The 18939-nt window shown below is 45.3% G+C and overlaps 1 protein-coding gene across 9 annotated transcripts; it reads right to left on the reverse strand.

The window, feature by feature from the left end:
• Nucleotides 1-1153: 1153 nt before the first annotated feature.
• On the reverse strand, nt 1154-17664 carry TIRAP (TIR domain containing adaptor protein). 9 transcript variants are annotated; one of them, XM_078432943.2, is made up of 7 exons: nt 17461-17564; nt 9407-9466; nt 8060-8123; nt 7036-7151; nt 6681-6836; nt 4407-5008; nt 1154-3847 (listed from the first exon to the last, which is right to left on the reverse strand). In XM_078432943.2, the coding sequence occupies exons 5-7, from the start codon at nt 6742-6744 to the stop codon at nt 3773-3775; spliced, it is 741 nt and encodes a 246-aa protein (XP_078289069.1). In that variant the 5' UTR covers nt 6745-6836; nt 7036-7151; nt 8060-8123; nt 9407-9466; nt 17461-17564; the 3' UTR covers nt 1154-3772. The 9 variants fall into 9 exon arrangements, with proteins under 9 accessions (XP_078289069.1, XP_078289068.1, XP_078289070.1 ...); XM_078432942.2 differs by lacking the exon at nt 8060-8123; XM_078432944.2 differs by lacking the exon at nt 7036-7151.
• Nucleotides 17665-18939: the final 1275 nt, after the last annotated feature.

Genomic DNA, 18939 nt, shown 5'->3' on the forward strand with positions numbered 1-18939 from the left:
ACTTCAGCTAAGGTCATGATCTCACGGTTTGTGGGTTTGAGCCGCGCATCAGGCTTTGTGCTGACAGCTCAGAGCCTTCTTCAGATTCTCTGTCTCCCTTTCACTCCGCCCCTCCCCCAGTCACACTTTTTCTCTCAAAAATGAACATTAAAATTTTTTTAAAAAAGAAAATGGTAGGCCCGAATCGATAGACAGATGAGGTTACTGAACATTCAAGGACTAATAAATTCCAAGCTTAAACTCTTAATGAATAGAAAAAAGGGACCACTCCCCAGCTATCTTTTAAATGAATGATTAACATACAATATCGTATTATTTTCAGGTGTACAACAAAGTGATTTGATATTTATATACATTATAAAATGGTCACCACTGTAAGTCTAGTTACCACCTGTCACCATGCAAAGTTGTTAACAATGTTATGGACTGTATTGCCTATGCCTTACATTATATCCCTGGGTCTCTTTTATTTTATAACTGGCAATTGTACCTCTTAATCCCCTTCACCCATTTCATCTATTCCCCAACTATTTTATAAAGCTGGTGTAACCTTGGTAACACAACCAGAGAGGGTTAATATAAGAAAAGACAATTATGGGCCTATTGTACATGTGAACAGATATAAAACTCTAAAGAAAATGTTAGCAATCTGAAACCTGTGACTTATAACAAAGATATTGTATTCATCATGGACAAATTGAGTTTACCCCAGGAATACAAGGCTGGCTTAACATTTGAAAGTCTAATGCTAACATTAGGGCACCTGGTTGTCTTTATAGAAATCCAGCAAAGTCTATGGTCTTATAAGTAGTTCAGCAGGTTGCTTATTAGATCAATATGCAAAATAATTGTCATCCTTCCTATTGGTAATAGATAAAAAATATAAAAATACCATTTACAATGGCAGCAGGAAATATGAAGTACTAAGGAATAAATCTAGTAAAAGTGACTGACCAAAATGGAAAAGATTATAAAATTTTATTGAAATACATTTAAAGAGATTGATAATGGAGACACACCATTTTTATGGAGAGAAAAATTCACTGTAAGAAAAATCAGTTCTTCCCAAATGAATCTCTCAGCTCAGTATAAGCCTAGTAAAAAAACTAATAGACATCAAGAATTTTTTAAAATATTTATTTTATTTTTGAGAGAGAGAGAGAGAGAGAAAGAGCATGAGTTGGGGGAAGGTCAGAGAGAGAGAGAGAGAGAGGGAGACAGAGAATCCTAAGCAGACTCCACACTGTCAGTATAGAGCCCGATGTGGGGCTCAAACTCACAAACCGTGAGATCATGACCTGAGCTGAAGTCAGACGCTTAACCGACTGAGCCACCCAGGTGACCTGTGACTTCCTTAAAAACCATAGTAAGTGAGCCAGTGTGCCTCTGATGTAGGGATTCACAAACACATAGAAGAGACCCCCACACATGATAATATAATGACAGCAGTGACATCACAATCAGTGGGAGGAAAGGACAGACATGTAGTCAGTAAAGAATGGCCATTCAAATGGGAAAAAGAAATTGGACCTTTGACTTATAAGCCCAGAACAACAACAAAAACCCAAACAAAGCATCCTGGTGGATTAAAGACCTAAATGTGAAATAGCTCCAGAAGAAAATACAGGAATAGGGGAGGATTTCCTAAATAAGATACAAAAACACAGACTACAAAGTAATAGGTAAAAGGTTTTATATTAAAAAATAAAGCATTCTGTTCTTCAAAAGATACACTTTTTTGGAAAACTTCTAAAAAGATACATAGTTTAACATGTAGGAATAAAATAATGCCTGGGATTTGCTTCAAAAGGACCTGGTGGGGAGGGAATGAGTGGGGTGATTGTTGATATCAGCTTAGCTCTGAGTTGGTAATTGTTGAAGCCAGGTGATGGGTATATGGGTATTGGTCAAATTTTTCTCTTCGGTTTATGACATACAAAGAATTTCTCACACACACACACCAAAACAGTTTAAAAAGAAGAAAAGAATAGGATACCAGTTTTCACCCACCAGGTCAACAAACATTTTCCAATCCGATAATTCTAAGTGTTAGTAAGAACATGAAAAAGTGGGAAATCTCACACACTAATGGTGGGAACATACACTGACACAACCAATTTGGAAGAAAATTTGGCATTTTCTACCGAAACTGAAGATGTGTATTTACTACCCAGCTGTTCCCCATCTAGGCTAAGTCCTAGAAAATCTTGCTCATGGAAACACGCACAAAAATGTTCATAAACTCATTGTTTTTACTAGCAACAAATGGCAAACAACCAAATGTCTGTTTGTAAAGGAATGTGTGACTAAATCGTGGTATGTTTACATAATAGAACCATAGTGAAGTTCCTGGTGTTAGTTACATGCATCCACATGGATAAATCTTAACATGGTTAAAAAAAAAAGAATTTGTAGAATACGAACATTATAATACCACTAAATACAGTACAAAACCATGTAAAAGTAAATATGTTCTCAGGGATGTATACGTGAAAAGCTAACAATGATGAATTCAAAATTCAGAAGGGTGATTGCTTCTGATGGGAAAAGGGAGGAGAATGTAATTAAAGGCACAAAGGGAGTACCATAGGGATTGTAAGGTTGGGCTTCTTAAGCTGAGTGGAATATACAGGAGTGTACATTCTTTAGTCTTTTTGTATGTAATAAAATAATGCATAATGAAAATAGAAAATGTTTTCACACTATATACAAATGTCAAATCATGTTTTATACCTGAAACTAATGTTAATATATTAATTATATCTCACATATATATATATATGCGTATATATATGTGTGTGTGTGTGTGTGTGTGTATATATATGTGTGTGTGTGTGTGTATATATATATATATATATATATGAATTTTTCCAGTAAAAGGAGGGGACGTGGTAGGGAGAAGTGAGAGAAGTGGCACAAAAGTACACATCAGGGGAATGTATTCGAAATTCATTTCGGTTCAACAATAGACTTATTGAGAACAGGTGAATGAAACCTTGTCCTACAAGGCCCACAGTCATCTGCCAGAAGAAGACAGCTCATCTCTCTCAGTGCAGACGTAAAGAAGCTTGTAGAAGCTTGGGTTCTAGTCAGACCTTTGATGAAGCCCCCATGAGTCAGAGCATCGGTGGGTGGGCTTCTGACCCAGGTACAGGGTCTGAGCTTCTCCTTGCCTCCACCCCTGCTGCTCCCTGCCATCTCCTGTCTATTCAGAATGGTTTCTAGATGTGTCTTAATGACACGTGCAATAAAAATTCAGAACAGCGCTGAATGCATCTTTCGTGTAGATTTCTGAAGTGAACAATGTCCCTGGGAAAGAGAAGGGCAGTAGTGTGAGTGTGAAGGATCGGTACCTGTTGCTTTCTCCTGATGCCAGGCAACCGGGGACACCATCCCCTCTGAAGCATGCGGTGTAGGCTTTCTAGCCCATGAATCAGGTAAGTGACCTTTCCAGGGGAAGATGTAGGCATGTGCCGGGGCTTCATGTGTCCAGTTGGGCCGGAGGCAAAACACTGGTGATCATCGTGGTATCAGCACCTCCCACCACCTACAATTTCTGGCTTCCCCATGGCCTTCCTGGGGAGTCCCCAGTTTCCTCATGCCTTCCTCGAGGGGAGTCCCCAGCTTCCCCATGGCCTTCGTGGGGGAGTCCCCGGCAATGGGTGCCTGATGGGCAATCTGAGCCCAGGATCACATACAAAGTGCTACAGACTGGTTCCTTTCACCTCGTCACAGCTGCCAGAATGCAAGACCCTGTGAGGCCCTGGGCTCTCTAACTCGATTTCCGGCTTTGCTCCAACTTTCTGGGTCCCGTGGTGATAGAAGTGTCAGCTGATGGTCTGCAGATCTGAAAGAGACCAAACAGAATGGCAGGGCTTGTCACCCTTCCCAGACCCCAGCATCTGTTTCCTGCGGGACCTGTGGGTCCTGCCACTTCTACCTTTTATCTATTTCACTTTCCAAACCCACCGTAATAGCAAGTCCCCACCCCCAGATACACAATTCTTTCCTATTATTTTGCACCACTGGCCCTCCTGGCGTTTTCCTGGGTCTGGGGGAACATCTCCAACCTGACTTCAGAGAGAGAAACCATTAATACCTACTACTATTAATACCTATAATGATAATGGCTATTTTTTGAAGACTTGACAGGTGCTAGGCCCTGCCCGTTATGAGTACTTTACATGCGCCAGGCCATAGTCTGAACACTCGTTTAGTGTATATACTCCTTTAGGTATATACTCTCCTCACTTTACCAGTGGGGAAACCCAAGTACAGAGGACTTGGAATAACTTCCAGCCTTTTCCAGAGCCTGCATCTTGAGCTACTGGGCTACAGTGACTGTCTCCTAAAAGCCGAAGTCGATCAGATGCTGTGGCCGAAGCCACCTTCCCATTCTCCCTTACCCCTAATAGCTTACAACGCATGACAGCTTCCTTGACTTGGCGAAAGCCACCGTCGGGGCCCCGGCCATCCACGAAGTACATGAACCGGAGCTCAGCGGGGTAGGCGGCTCTGGCGAGGCCTGACATCAGGGGGATGGTGCGGCCCTCCGCCCCGGGAGCCTCACTCAGGGCCTGCAGCATCTGGTACTTGCACCACGGGTCCTGCAGGAAGCCTGGGGTGATGAGCAGCACGCGGCAGTGACTGTTGCTCAGTGCCTGGCACAGCTCGGACACGATGGCGCCGCCTGGGGTTGCATCCCGCAGCTGCAGGAAGCAGCGCAGGCTGGCGGTGCTGCCTTCCAGGTAGGAGACCAGCTCCTGGGCGGCTGCCAGGTCCTCCTCGCTGTGGCACACACAGACATCGTAGTCCTTGCTCCAGCGGCCGCTGCTGCCGCTGCTGCTGCCGCTGCTGCCGGCGACCACGTGTGTTGGAGACGAGGTTGAGCTGAGGTCCAGGCGTGGGGGGTGGTCCTGAGAGCTCGGCTGTGAGACGTCACTGGAGGGGCCGTCTGAGGATTCCAGTATCTTCTTGGGCTTCTTCGACAGGGCCTGCCTGAACCAGTCTGTGGGGAGAGAAACACCACTCAGGCTTGGTATTCTCACCAGGCTGCCCTGGACAGAGCCCAGCCCAGCGCCCTGCTCTGGCCACCATGCCACATTGCTCTCAGAGACCTACTGCTCTATTTCGCACATCCTTCAGGACTGGCCTTGAAGGTCCCATTATCTTCAAACGTTTTGGAAGTCACGAAAACTCTGGCTCTTTTATAAGTCATGAGAATGTAATGAACGGCATGCCGACTAGTGAATAATACTGTCTTCCGTATTTGAAAGTTGCCAAGAGAGGAAACCTTAAAAGTTCTCATCACAAGAAGAAAAGTTCTGTAATTATCACTGGTAATGGATGTTAACGAGACTTCTGGTGATCGTTTCGCAATATGTACAAATATTGAATCATTATGTTGTATACTTGAAACTAATATAATGTATGTTAATTGTACTTCAATAACTAAATTAAAAAAAAAACCCTTTGTATAACAACAATATGAAAATTAAAAAGGGAAAGGAAATAACTCTGACTGTTTCACCCACCTGATTAGGAAAGATGGCTTTGCCCTATTCCAGGCCCTTCGATTTCTGGTACCCTCTGCTTACGCTACCTAGAACTTCTCGCTAGCGCTGACTAGCCAACCGTCTGCTGCTAGTCTGTAAGTAGAGCTGTGATAAGCTGGGAAGAATCAATCAGTTCCCAAACCCACTCTCTGCACTGAGGGGAGGTGGATTTAGATTAAGGTGGGCAACCCGTTATGGGAGGGAAAGAGGGGAGGGATTGGCATCTGTCTGGCCCGGAGGAATCCCAGAGTGTTGTTGCTAAGTGGTAAAACAAAAGCATGGGAGAGGATTACTACTCAGAGCTCCTGAAGAGCAGAGAGCTTAGTGATTCACAACCTACACTTTGGAGCCAGGCATAGATTTGATTGTGGACCTACTGCTTGCTTTCTACATGACCCTACGCAAGTCAGTCTCTGTCTCCATTTCCTCACCTGGAAAATGGGTTCATTTTAATTGTCGTTGAAGATTAATGGAGATAATGCCGTGTCTGGGATATTGTAAGTATTCCATAATGATATCAGCTCAGCTTCTCCAGACTCTAAAAAAAATTTTTTTTTAATGTTTGTTTATTTTTGAGAGACAGAGCATGAGCAGGGAAGGGACAGAGAGAGCAGGAGACACAGAATCTGAAGCAAGCTCCAGGCTCCGAGCTGTGGCCCGACGTGGGGCTCAAACTTGCAAACTGCGAGATCATGACCTGAGCCGAAGGGAGACGCTGAACCGACTGAGCCACCCAGGCGCCCCTCCAGCTTTTCATAGGGACAGAAAGTTTAATGTTCTGGAGATTAATTTGTTTTCTCACTCTGCCTGGCTCCTTCTTCTGATAGGTTCTGAAAGACTTAGATGACAAGAAACATGATGCTAGGTGCTCAGCACAATGGTTTCCAGGCTAGGAAATGAGCCGAGCACGCGTGGAAAAGCTGTGAGCCCATACGACTGAATGTTCTATGATGCGTGCCTCTCTCCTCACTCACCACAAAGCTTCTGGGCTCTGAGGTCAAGGCAGGAGGCCTCTACCTTCAGCCTCCCTAGCATTTCCTGCTGCATTTGGCCCAGGCAGCCTTCCACCTCGCTAACACTCATAGCTGTGAACAAGAACACAATTAGGAGTCTATTTCCACTCACCAGCCATCTTGCCCAGAGGCTTCCTGGACCGGGAGCGAGGAGCTGAGGAGGTTGATGATGCCATAGTGTTGGGCTCAAAACTAACCCCATGAGACCAGGCATTGGTAAAGTGGGAGAAGGGAGGGGACTCAGTCTTGATCTTATGGAACAGCCATCCTATAAGAGACAGAGAGAGAGGATCACAAAAACTGGTCTTACCTTACTCCTAGTCCCAGCGTGTGGGCTCTAGATGTTCTCTCCTAATGCCCCACAGAGGCTCAATCTCTCTAGCCCTCATCCCTATCCCTTATCTACCACTGTGACTGGAGCTGGCTTCCAAAAAAAACCCAGATCTCTGTGATGTGGTGAGACTTACAGAGTAAGGAGTTCAGCATGACCAGTTGAGGGATTGTCCTGTGCTGCCTCTGGCCAGGAGCACCCTGGGGATGTGGGGAAGGGTGGCTGGCACGAAGCCGCCATGGTAAGGACTTCCTGTGTTGGAAGAGCGGGGAAAGATGGCATGGGAGGAGGAGGACCCTGGGCTCATAGGAACACATAACTCTCAGGTCATCCTAAATACCCCAGAAATCAACCTGAAGACTGGCAGAGCAAACTCCACAACTAAAGGGGGAGAAAAGGCCACAAGAAGAAGGTAGGAAGCATGGAGATGTGGTTTGGGGTGGGGGGGGGAAGGGATCCTGGCTGCTGCAGAGGGGAGGGAGCTGCAGTCACGGAGAACCGTGTGAGAGAGAGAGAAGTTCTAGGAGATGAGTGTCAGGAGACAAGCTGAACGTTTCCCCAAAGCCATTGGCTATGGAAGCAAGAGGAGCTGAATTTCATGAGATTTTGCAACAAGCAGGGCTTAAAGGCTGGAGTTGTAAAGGTTGGAGGGCTTGGCTGGGATAGAGCCGGAGGGCGGAGGGCGAGCTGCCCTGCTCCCAGTGGGCAAGTAAGCAGGAGAGCAATAGGGAACAGTGATCTGAAGAGGGCCTGGGGCACACAAGAGAGATCATTGCTCTTCTCCTGAGAGGCAGTTCACAGAGAACTTTCCTGGAACAAAGGAGCCAGCCAGCACCATTTCCCTCCTCCTCCCCCCCCCTCCCCCTTACCTCAGTGTAAACAGGGAACCACTGGGGGAGGAAGCTCAGAGGGACACTGGCTGCCTAACCTGCTTATGCCTAGCCCTGCTCTCCTGCTCCTCCCTTGCTGTCTGGTGGGACTGCCCCACTCCAGCAAGCATGACTCAGTCCCAGCACAGGGGGCAGAGGGCTCCTGTCCCAGAAGACCAGCACAAACCCTTGTCCACACCACATCTCCTGACCAGAGAGTTCTGCCGGGCTTCAGCTCTATTAGAAGTAGTATCAGGTCTCATTTAACAAGCAGACCTAGTTAAAACTCACCATGCTCAGATCAGGACCAAACACTGCCCACTGCAAGCAAGGAGAGCTTCTGCAGACAACTGGCCTGAAGGACAGAGCAGCCAAAACACAGCAGCAGAGTGCATGTAGCACGCACCAGAGACCCTCCCTGAAGCCCCAGGCCCTGGGCACTCCATGACCTCTTCTTCACAAGGCCATTGCTTTCAGGAGCAGCAGACATAACCTGCTCTTCTAACACAGAGAAGAAGGCAGAGACTTAGACAAAATGTGAAAATGGAGGAATTTATCCCCAATGAAAGAACAAAATAAGGCCAGAGCCAGAAATCTAAGAAAAACAGGTATAAGTAACCTGTTTAATGGGGAATTTAAAGTAATGTTCGTAAGAGTGCCCCGTAGACTTGAGGAGAAAATGGAAAACTTCAAGGAGACCCTTACCACAGAGAAAAGAGAGATAAAAAAGAATCAGATATTTTAAAAAGTGCAATAAATGAGATTGAAAACACACTTGATGCAATGAACGGCAGAATGGAAGAAGCAAAAGAACAAACTAGTGACCTAGAAGATAAAGTAGTAGAAAATAATCAGCTGAACACAAGAGAGAAAAGGATTATGCAAAACAAGAACAGACTTAGGGATCTCAGTGACTTCATCAAACATAATAACATTCATATAATAGGGATCCCAGAGGGAGAAGAGAGAGAAAAGGAAGCAGAAAATATATTTGAAGAAATAGTAGCTGAAAACTTCCCTAATCTGGAGCAGGAAACAGATATCCATATCCAGGAGGCAGAGAGAATCCCCAATAAAATCCCCAACAAAATCAACCAAGGCATGTTGTAATTAAACTGGCAAAATATAGCAATAAGGAAAAAATCTTAAAAGCAGCAAGACAAAAGAAGATGGTTACTTATAAGGGAAAACCCATAAGGCTAGCAGCAGATTTTTCAGCACAAACTGCAAGCCAGAAGGTATGATATATTCAAAGAGCTGAGTGGGAAAAATCTGCAGCCAAGAATACTCTATCCAGCAAGGCTAACATTCAAAATAGAAGGAGAATTAAGTTTTACAAACAAGAACTTCCTGTGCCAGTGCTGAAATGGGAGAAGGACAGGTGCTATTTGGACAAGTAATTATGCATCCAGGTAGGCAGATGCTGAAGAGCAGAGAAAGAGCACATGCAAGAAACCTTGGGAGATTTTTCCGCCAGTCTGCCTTCCCTTGAACGACTCCCTCCTTCCACCTATCCATCCAAACACCCATGCCTCCCTCTCTCCCCGCTGCTTCCTCCCTTCCTTCCCCACTCCCTGAGCTAGTGTCGCATAGTGGTGAAGTCTACAGACTCTGCAGGTAGAGTGCCTGGATGCTTACCTCTTATTAACTGTGGCCTTTGGCAAGCTACTTAATCTTGCTAAGCTTCGGCTTCTGCATCTGTGAAATGAAAATAAAACTAGAACTGCTCAGCTTTATTGTGAAGACCACATGAGACAATTTATGTGACGTGCTAATGGTTCATGGCATAGAATGTTCAGAAAATAGTGTGGGTTAGCATGTATTTAAAACAATCTAGATATTGGAGGGATACATGATGTTCACAGTTTAGAAGACAGTAATGTAATCAATTTTCCCCAAACTAATCTTAAGATCAGTGTTATCCAAATTCTGGAATTTGCAGCGGGGAGTGGGGGAGGGGGGTGTGGGATTGTCAGTCTGCTTCTAAATTTAAAGGGATATGCAAAGGATTTATAACCTCTTCAATGTTTCCTGGGATTGTCAAAAAAGCAGAGGCTTGCTTTCTCACTCCAACCTATCTGCAGAGGTCAAAACAGACTCCTGGGAAATCAAAGAGAACTTGTCCTATGAAACACAAAGTAGAAGATAAGTTTCCCAATTGAACGGATGTTATTCAATAGTGAGGATGATGCTCTGTTCCTTGCTAAATGCTGAACACCTTTATGCCAAGCCAATGACTATCAGACAAGATACTGATGATTCATGAAACTGTATCAAAGTTCAAAAAAGAGAGGGAGAACTTAAACGCCTGCGGCCAGAGGGGCAGAAAGAAGAAGTGGAATGGGCACAGGAACCAGAGACATACCGAAAGAGAAGAGCAGTCGGCTGCTAAGCTAGCCAAGGGGACACAAAAGAGGTGAAGTCTGGCATGTATATGTGGTTCTTTTGCTACCTCATATTCTTTGGATTTCAGAGAGCCTCAGTGGTACACTGAGGTTAAGGCAGTGCCTGATGGCCACTGATTTTGAAGTCCTTTTCCAGGTCTGGGGTTGCTGTCCCGCAACATCTTCATTTCAACCAATCCAGATGTCCTTTCTCTCCCCCAGTAGTAGACAAAATGTCTCTGGGCTTTTATATCATTTCAACAGTTTGTCAATTTTGTTTTAATTTTAAAATTCATTATGTGGCCTCGATAGACTTATAAACTAGAGAATCATTTGATGTTTTTAGTGATAGCTTAAAGGTTAGAAATTAACATAATGCTTTAATCTTAACACATGTAGATTTAAAAGTTTCAGTTTCTCATGTTATGACATGACTTGGCCATACATGCTGATTTTTGGTAACTGCCATTTTTTCATTGCTTGGTTAAGAAATCCAATTGCCCAACCGCATATGCCACTGTAAGTGGGTTGGTACAAGCCCTTTGACTAATGTTATGGACAAGTTTAAACACAGGAAATAACAGCATCTTTGACACAGGATAATTCAGCAAGATGGCAGATAAGTCCCATTAACCCTATACACTGTCTACTTCCTGGAATCTAACTCCCCACTACACCTTTCTTGTTATCTTTCAGTTCTTGTGCAGCTGAAGTGGTGAGGCTATCACACTTAAATATGCTTTAATCTTTACAAGATTTAGTACTAGTAATATATATTGAGATAGAGGAGACATCGTTGTCAAACAGATGAGCAGATAACGAACCCAAATCTCCAAAAGGAGGGTCTAATCACTAGCTCTGTCTATTTAGGGACTGGTTGTATGGTCTTACATGTAGTCACTTTCCCTTGTGCTTTTTACAAAATTCACAAAAGGATAGACACCTAAGTACCTACCTTGTAGATAATTACAAAGTCTTGATAAAAAAAATTAGTGAAAACTTCTTTTAAAAAAGCAACAGTATTATATCTTTAGTGGTTTTTATTTTTATTTTTTTAAGTTTATTTATTTATTTTGAGAGAGCGTATGAGCAAGGGGGAAGCAGAGAGAGAGGGAGGGAGGGAGAGAGGGAATCCCAAGCAGGCTCCACGCTGGCCATGCAGAGCCTGATGCAGGGCCTAAACTCAACAAACCATGAGCTCATGATGGGAGCTGAGGTCAAGAGTTGGATGCTTAACCGACTGAGCCACCCAGCCCCCCTTCCCTTTAGTGTTTCTTAGAATCCTTTTGCAACGTTATATGTAGAATGTGTTATGTGAGGAAAAATATGAAGTTTCACTGTACAAAATACAAAGTGTATTAAGTATTATCCAATACCCTATTGGGTCTCCAATATCTATTGGTATAGGGAATGTACTGAAACATAGGAAGACATATGATTACAATATGTATCTTACATTTCTGTTAGGCTGGACTCACTTTCTATGGTGGACAGGACAATGGTCCCCGAAAGATGTCCACATCCTAGTCCTTAGAACCAGGGAATATGCTACCTTACATGGCAAAAATAGATTTTGCAGATTAGATTAAGGATCTTGAGGGGTGTCTGGGTGGCTCAGTTGGTTATGCATCTGACTCTTGATTTTAGCTCAAGTCATGATCTCAGTTGGTGAGATCAGAGCCCTGCATTGGGCTCTGTGCTAATGGTGCAGAGCCTACTTGGGATTCTCTCTCTCTGCCCCTCCCTTGCTTGCTCTCTCTCTCTCTCTCTCTTTCAAAATAAATAAGTAAACATTAAAAAAAAAAAAAGGATCTTGAGATGTGAAGAGTATCCTGGATGACCCTAGAGGGGAAGGCTGAATGTTATCACAAGGGTCCTTATAAGAGGAAGGCAGGAGTGGGGGGAGGGTTAGAGGAGAAGTGACAGCAGAAGCAGAGGTCTGTGTGACACGGGGCCATGGGCGGAGGATGCAGGCAGCCTTTAGAAGTGGAAAAGGCAAGTACATGGATTTTTCTCTAGAGCCTCCAGAAGAACATAGCCCTGCCGATCCATTTTAGACTTCTGATTGCCGCCACTGTAAGCTAATAAATGTATGTTGTATTAAGCCACTTAAGTTTTTGGTGATGTTACAGAGCAGTTGGAAACTACTGCACTATCCTTGATTGTATGTCAGGCCGTGAATGGAGCAAGCATTGAATGTTAAGACTGGTCTGTTTAGGGGCGCCTGGGTGGCTCAGTCGGTTAAGCGTCCGACTTCGGCTCAGGTCACGATCTCGCGGTCCGTGAGTTCGAGCCCCGCGTCGGGCTCTGGGCTGATGGCTCAGAGCCTGGAGCCTGCTTCCGATTCTGTGTCTCCCTCTCTCTCTGCCCCTCCCCCGTTCATGCTCTGTCTCTCTCTGTCTCAAAAAAAAAAAAAAAAAAAAAAATTAAAAAAAAAAGACTGGTCTGTTTAAAGGTTTAAATTGTTTGAGTTTTTCACTTCTTTGATGAATAAATTATCATCACATTTCACTTGATTTGGACTTTAAATAAAGAATATCGGTTTCAAAGGCTAAGTTTGCTTCTCAAACATTTGCTAAAACACTTGTCGGGCAGGATTTGTTAGGACTTGAAGGACACTGTCACTTAAAAGTGCTCAGTGTAACGGGGCACCTGGGTGGCTCAGTCGGTTGAGCAACCAACTCTTGATTTCGCCTCAGGTCATGATCCCACTTAAACACACACACACATGTATGTGTGTCGAGCCCCATGTCAAGCCCCACATTGAGCCCACATCAGTCTCTGCGCTAAGCGTGGAGCCTGCTTAAGATTCTGTCCCTCTCCTCCTTCCCTGCTTGCACTCTCTCTCTCTAAAAAGAAACAAAAACAACAATACAGTGCTCAACTAAATTGTTAATAGCTTGATAGACACAATATTGTGTTTCTCAGAGTGATTTATAGAGTAGTTACTTTATATATGATGTGTACTGTCTGTATATGCATTTATAAGTATATATACACACTACGTATATTTACCATATAAGATGTGTACATGTGAGGTGCCTGGCTGGCTCAGTCGGTAGAGCGTACAACTCTTAATCTTGGGGTCATGAGTTCGAGCCCGACATTGGGTGTAGAGATGACTTTAAAAAAAGATATTTAAAAATATGTACACGTGAATGTAGCATGTATATGAATATTGTGTCATACTTATGTATGTGCATACGTGTGCGTGTTTAATCGTAACTTAGCAGACTAGAGAGAGACTCCCATTCTGACTTTGAAGAATTTACCAGGAAATTGCAGGCAGCCTCTAGAAGCTGAGTGATCTCTACAATTAACCTCTAGAAGAGAAGTGATCTCCAGGTGACAGCCAGCAAGAAAACCTTAGAACCGCAGTCTTAGAACCGCAAGGAGATGAATTCTGCCAACAAAGAACAACCTGAGGGAGCTTGGTGGTGGATCTTTCCCCATTTGAATCCCCAGTGGCACTGTGGCCCCAGCTAAAACCTGGAGGTAAGCCAGGTGAGACCCCAGCAGAAGAATCAGCCAAGCCTTGTCTGGGCCCTTGACCCACAGAAACTACCAGATAATAAATAAGTGTTGGTTTAAAATGCTGAACTTGTAATAATTTGTTACCCAGCCCAGAAAACAAATACAATGATGGTTTAAAATGCCAGTTCCTGTGCCCCACCCCAAATCTACTGAATTAAATCTCTGGGTGTAAAACTTGGGAAACTGATTTTTAAACAGTAACTTCGGAAGACTTGAAAAATGCCAAAAAAGTACATATATGCGCACGTGTGTGTGCATTTAAAAGCACCTGTTTTTAAAAATTTAATTATAAGTCAAAAGTATTCTAACTGGTTATTCAAATCTAAAACTTTAGCTGAAGTTCAGCCACGTGGGAACATATCTTACTGATCAAACATGAGTGGGAAACATAATAATGTCTTTTGCAAAAAGTAGCAACTCGGTCTTGGGAAAACACCAGTTTCTTAGTTTTAAAAAATTCTCTTTGTTTGGAAACTATATCATATAGGTACTAAAGCCCATTGTAACTAAAATAAGGTGAATTTATTTTGTATTTACTTTGCTGTAGATCTGATGTAAATATGCAGGCATTGAATGTAATATAGATTGTGTCAGCAGTAAATTGGTGGATGGATACAGTTTACCAATTATGCCAATTACATACCCTTTTACATTAGTACTCTATTGAGCTTACAAAATGACTGCTTTTTATATATTTCTTAAAAAGGCTTTGGGAGGAGTAAATAAAAATACCTAAGATCTTAAAGAAGAGCAATGCTGAGAGCTTCCACCACCAGAATAATAGAGATTATAAAGCAACCATGAAGGCAGCGTGCTAATGTGCACAAGGACAGACAGATGATGGAAGAACAGGGTGTCCAGAAACAGACCCACATCTCTACTGTCTCCTGATTTATGACAAGGCTGACACCGCCATGCAATGGGGAAAATTGTCTTTTTAACAGATGGTGCTGCATCAATTTTGATAGCCTTGTAGAAAAAAAGAAATTTGACCCTATTTCACACCACACAAAAAACTTAATTTCAAGTAGATAGAAGTGAGAATAACCATAAAACTTTCAGAGGAGAATATAGGAAGTTATCTTCCTGACTTTATCTTCTGATTTATTTAAAATTGTCATGGGGACACCTGGGTGGCTCAGTCAGTTGAGCGTCCGACTTTGGCTCAAGTCATGATCTCACGGTTCGTGAGTTCGAGCCCTGCATCAGGCTCTCTGCTGGCATGAAGAGCTCACTTTGGATCCTCTGTCTCTCCCGCTCTCTGCCCCTCCTCCACAAGCTCTCTCTGTCTCTCTCTCAAAAATAAATTAAAAAAAAAAAATAAATTGAGATATAATTGACATATAACATAATAGTTTCAGATGCACAACATGATGATCCAACGTACGTATATATTATGAAATGGTCACCGCAATAAATCTAGCTAACATCCATCACTACATAATTACACATTTTTTTCTTGTAACAAGAATAAATCCACTCTCTTAGCAACCTTCAAATATGCAATAGTTTTTTTGACTCTAGTAACTATGGTGTAAATTTACATCCCCAGGATTTATTTATTTTATAACTGAGTTTGTACCTTCTGACTACCTTCACTCATTCTTCCCACCCACCACCCCTTGGGTAAGTAAAGAGTTTTTCAACTGGCCATAAATAATACAACCATCCAGAAAAAAAAAAAAAAGATAACACTGGGCAACATTAAACTGAACTTCTGTTCATCAAAAGATATCATTAAGAGAGTGAAAAGGCAATCTCCTGAGAGAGAGAGAGAAGATATTTTAAAAATACATATGCCATAGGGGCGCCTGAGTGGCTCAGTCGGTTAAGCATCTGACTTCAGCTCAGTTCATGATCTCATGGTTCGTGAGTTCGAGCCCCACGTCGGGCTGTGGGCTGACAGCTCAGAGCCTGGAGCCTGCTTCAAATTCTGCGTCTCCCTCTGTCTGCCCCTCCGCTGCTTGCACTCTGTCTCTCGCATTGTCTCAAAAAGAAATAAACATTAAAAAAATACATATGCCATAAATATGTCATATCCAGAATATTTAAGAAGTCTTACAAACTAGGGAGAAACAGAGACAATCTACTGACAAAATGGGTAGAAGAATGGAACACTTTGCAAAAAGGCTATCCAAATGCCCACCAGACACACGAAAAGATGCAGATTCATTAGTCATAAGAGGAATGCAAATTAACACCTCAGTGCAACACCACGGCCCATGCATTGAGCAGAGTGGCTACAATGAAAAAGAGGGACCATATCGCGTATTGGTGAAGGTGTGGAGGAACAGGAACTCACACTGCAGATGGGAGTGTAAATTCGTATAACCGCTTTGGAAAACCATTTGGCACGAAACTATGCTAAAGCTGAACACACCCAGCAATTCCACACTTAGGAACATTCCTATCAGAACTGCTTACTTATGTTCACCTGAAGACAAGTACGAGAATGCCTCGTGGCACTATTTCAAAAAATAAAAAAAAAAAACCCGAATGGGAAACAACCCGTGTCCGTCAATCCAAGTGTCCAGCAGAAAGTAGAAATAAACTGTGCTCTCTCTGTACAGTGCAAAATTATGCATCAGTTGAGAGTAAATGAATTACTGCTAAATGCAACACGGCTGCATCTCACATACTGTCCACGTGTCAAAAGTTCAAAACCAAGTAAAACGATTTTATGATGTGAGAAGCCAGGATAATAGTTGCCCTTAGATGAAAGTAGCCGTTGGAAGTGGATATTGAGGGCTTCTGGAGTGCTAGTGGTATTTTATTTATTATGGATGCAGGTTGCACAGGAAATTCACTGTGTGAAAACTGGGTAAGCTGTAAGGTCGCACTGCAATATATATTTTTTTAAGTTAAAAAACAAACAAACAAACCAACAACAAACCGGTCGCCTGGTGGCTCAGTCGGTTAAGCCCTTAAGTGTCTGACTTCTGCTGTCAGCACAGAGCCAGCTTCTGATCCCCTGTCCCTCTCTCAGTCTCTGCCCCTCCCCCTCTCAGAAATAAACAAACATTAAAAAATAATAATGTTTAAAACACAAACAACCAAACTAGATGCGACTCTCTCCGACAGCCAGTGAATCCTGACCCCTAGGTTCCCCCCGGCTTAGGTGTCCTAGCTACCAGAGTACTCCGGGCTGCCCCTCTCTCTCGGTGGCACTTAGCAGGGCGAGTTGTAATTTCTAATTGACCCGTCTCCAGGGAGACGACAGGGCTGAACCTTTCCTGTCCAATGCTGTCACTCCAGCACTGCACAGGTATCCCATCCCAGTCCTTGACAGATGTTCATGAAAGGCCTCCGTAGGTCATGAACCCTAACTAAAGCCATCTCCTCGCTGGAACACCCACACACAGACCCATCAGAAGAGCAAAGAAGGATGCGAGGAGACCATGGTAGAGACCCTCTCTCTACAGTTAAAGATGGAAACAGCCTGACCGAGCCGGGCTGTTCTACACAAACTAAAGGGCGCGGGGGTGGGGGTGGGGGTGGGGGGAGGTTCCCTGCACGAGCTCCTTTGCGACGGAGAAGGTGACAACTTTCTCGGAGAGCCTGCTCACCCAGTTTCCCTATTCGGGGTGCTGGAAGCAGCCAGGAAAAGGGGGCAGGAGAGAGGAAAGCGGCGTCCCGGCCAAGGGACAGGGACAGGGCGGGTCCCGGCGCAGGGGCCCCCCGCAGTCCCCGGGGACCCTCCTCCGCCCCGCCCACCACCCGCGGTGACCCCCACCCGGCGCCGCCCCCCGTCCCCGCGTCCCCGCGAGCGCTCACCAGCGCGTGGGTGGCGGCGACCCCGCCGCGGTGCTGGCGGAGAGGCTGGCTCCGGCTCCCGCGCGGTGCCGGCCGCCCCCGGCGAGGGGAAGTGCGGCGCGCAGGCCCCTGGCCGCCGGCCGCCCGCCCGGTTCCCCCGGCTCCGCCGGAAGCGGCGAGGAGGCCCGGCCCGCGGCCCCTCCTCCTCCCCGGCCCGCGCCCTGACTCTGCGAGGAGCTCCCGCCGCCGCGTCACCCGGCCCGGGAGCCGCGTCTCCCTGCTGCCCGCCGGCGGGGCCCTGGGAGCTCCGGAGCCCGCAACCGGGCGGAAACCCGGAGAAGAGGCTGTCCTCCCGCGTCCCCCGGAAACCCGCCGCGACACTGTCCCGCGTCGGGGAGAAGGAAAAGAAACCCGTGTTCCACGCATTTCGTCCTCTTGACACCCTGCAAGGCAAGACCCCATACCTTTTTTTTCCTTTTCTACAGTTAAGAAAAGCGGAGCTTGAACTTGTCCAGAGGCCGCACGGTAGGTTGGGAACGTGGCTCTCGGATGCCGAAGGGGGCCGCCCGGGACACCGAAGCCGGGGCGGGAAGCCGATGCCGGCCCCTGCGCTGCGCCCCACTGCGATTCCTGAAAGGGCGCGAGGAGCGCTGCTCTGCAGGGTGACAGAGCTGCCGCACAAATGTGGTGAGCAAGACGTTGGCCGAGTCCGGGGTTAAACAGGGTGCAGGATTTCTTTACCTGCCCGTTTGCACCGTGATGAACCCGGTTTGGGTGGGGGAGGGAACACAACATGTAGCATTTCCCAAACTTGTTTCACCGTAGGAGAAATATCGGGGTCTTCCTGAGCAGGGGTCCATGGCACGCCAGTTTGGGAAACACTCCTACAACCGTGCGCACGAAATGCTTGGAGGATGCCGGTAGTTTAACAGGGCCAATGGAAGATTCACCATCTCCCTTTCAGTCTGATTTCCTCCTTTTCTCACCAGCCAGCAGAGAGAATTAGTGGCTAATCCCGGCAGGCAGTGTAGTACAAGGCTGGGCAGGAGGGCTCTGGAGTAAGATTGCTGGGGTTCACATCCAGAGCTCATCACTTACTAGCCCTCCGACCTTGGAAGTGTGCAGCCTGCGGAGGCTCACTTTACTCATCATCGAATTTTAGGATCTGGTTCCCGGTGCTGTGGGGAGGAGTCCATGAGATAAAGTAGGTAGGAGGTACAGGAAGGGCTTCTGGGTTTCTTTTACTCTTTATGAAACTCACCTCAGCTTTCCTTGCTGGGTGCTTGATTTCTGCTGTTCCCTCCACCTGCGGGGTCCCCCCTTTCCGTGCTGCGATCCTCAAACGCCCCTCTTGTGGCAAGCCTCAATTCTGCAACTTACAAAGGAAATCCTTTCTTAACCCTGCCCCTCTGGCCTCTTTCCCTACAATCCCTGTGTTGTTCCCTACAAACCTTGTGTTGTCTGGAGTTGGGCTGATGAGGGTTAGCCCTCCCATTTGAC

The sequence above is a fragment of the Panthera onca genome, chromosome D1 (assembly GCF_046562875.1).
Source record: "Panthera onca isolate mPanOnc1 chromosome D1, mPanOnc1 haplotype 2, whole genome shotgun sequence".
NCBI lineage: Eukaryota > Metazoa > Chordata > Mammalia > Carnivora > Felidae > Panthera > Panthera onca.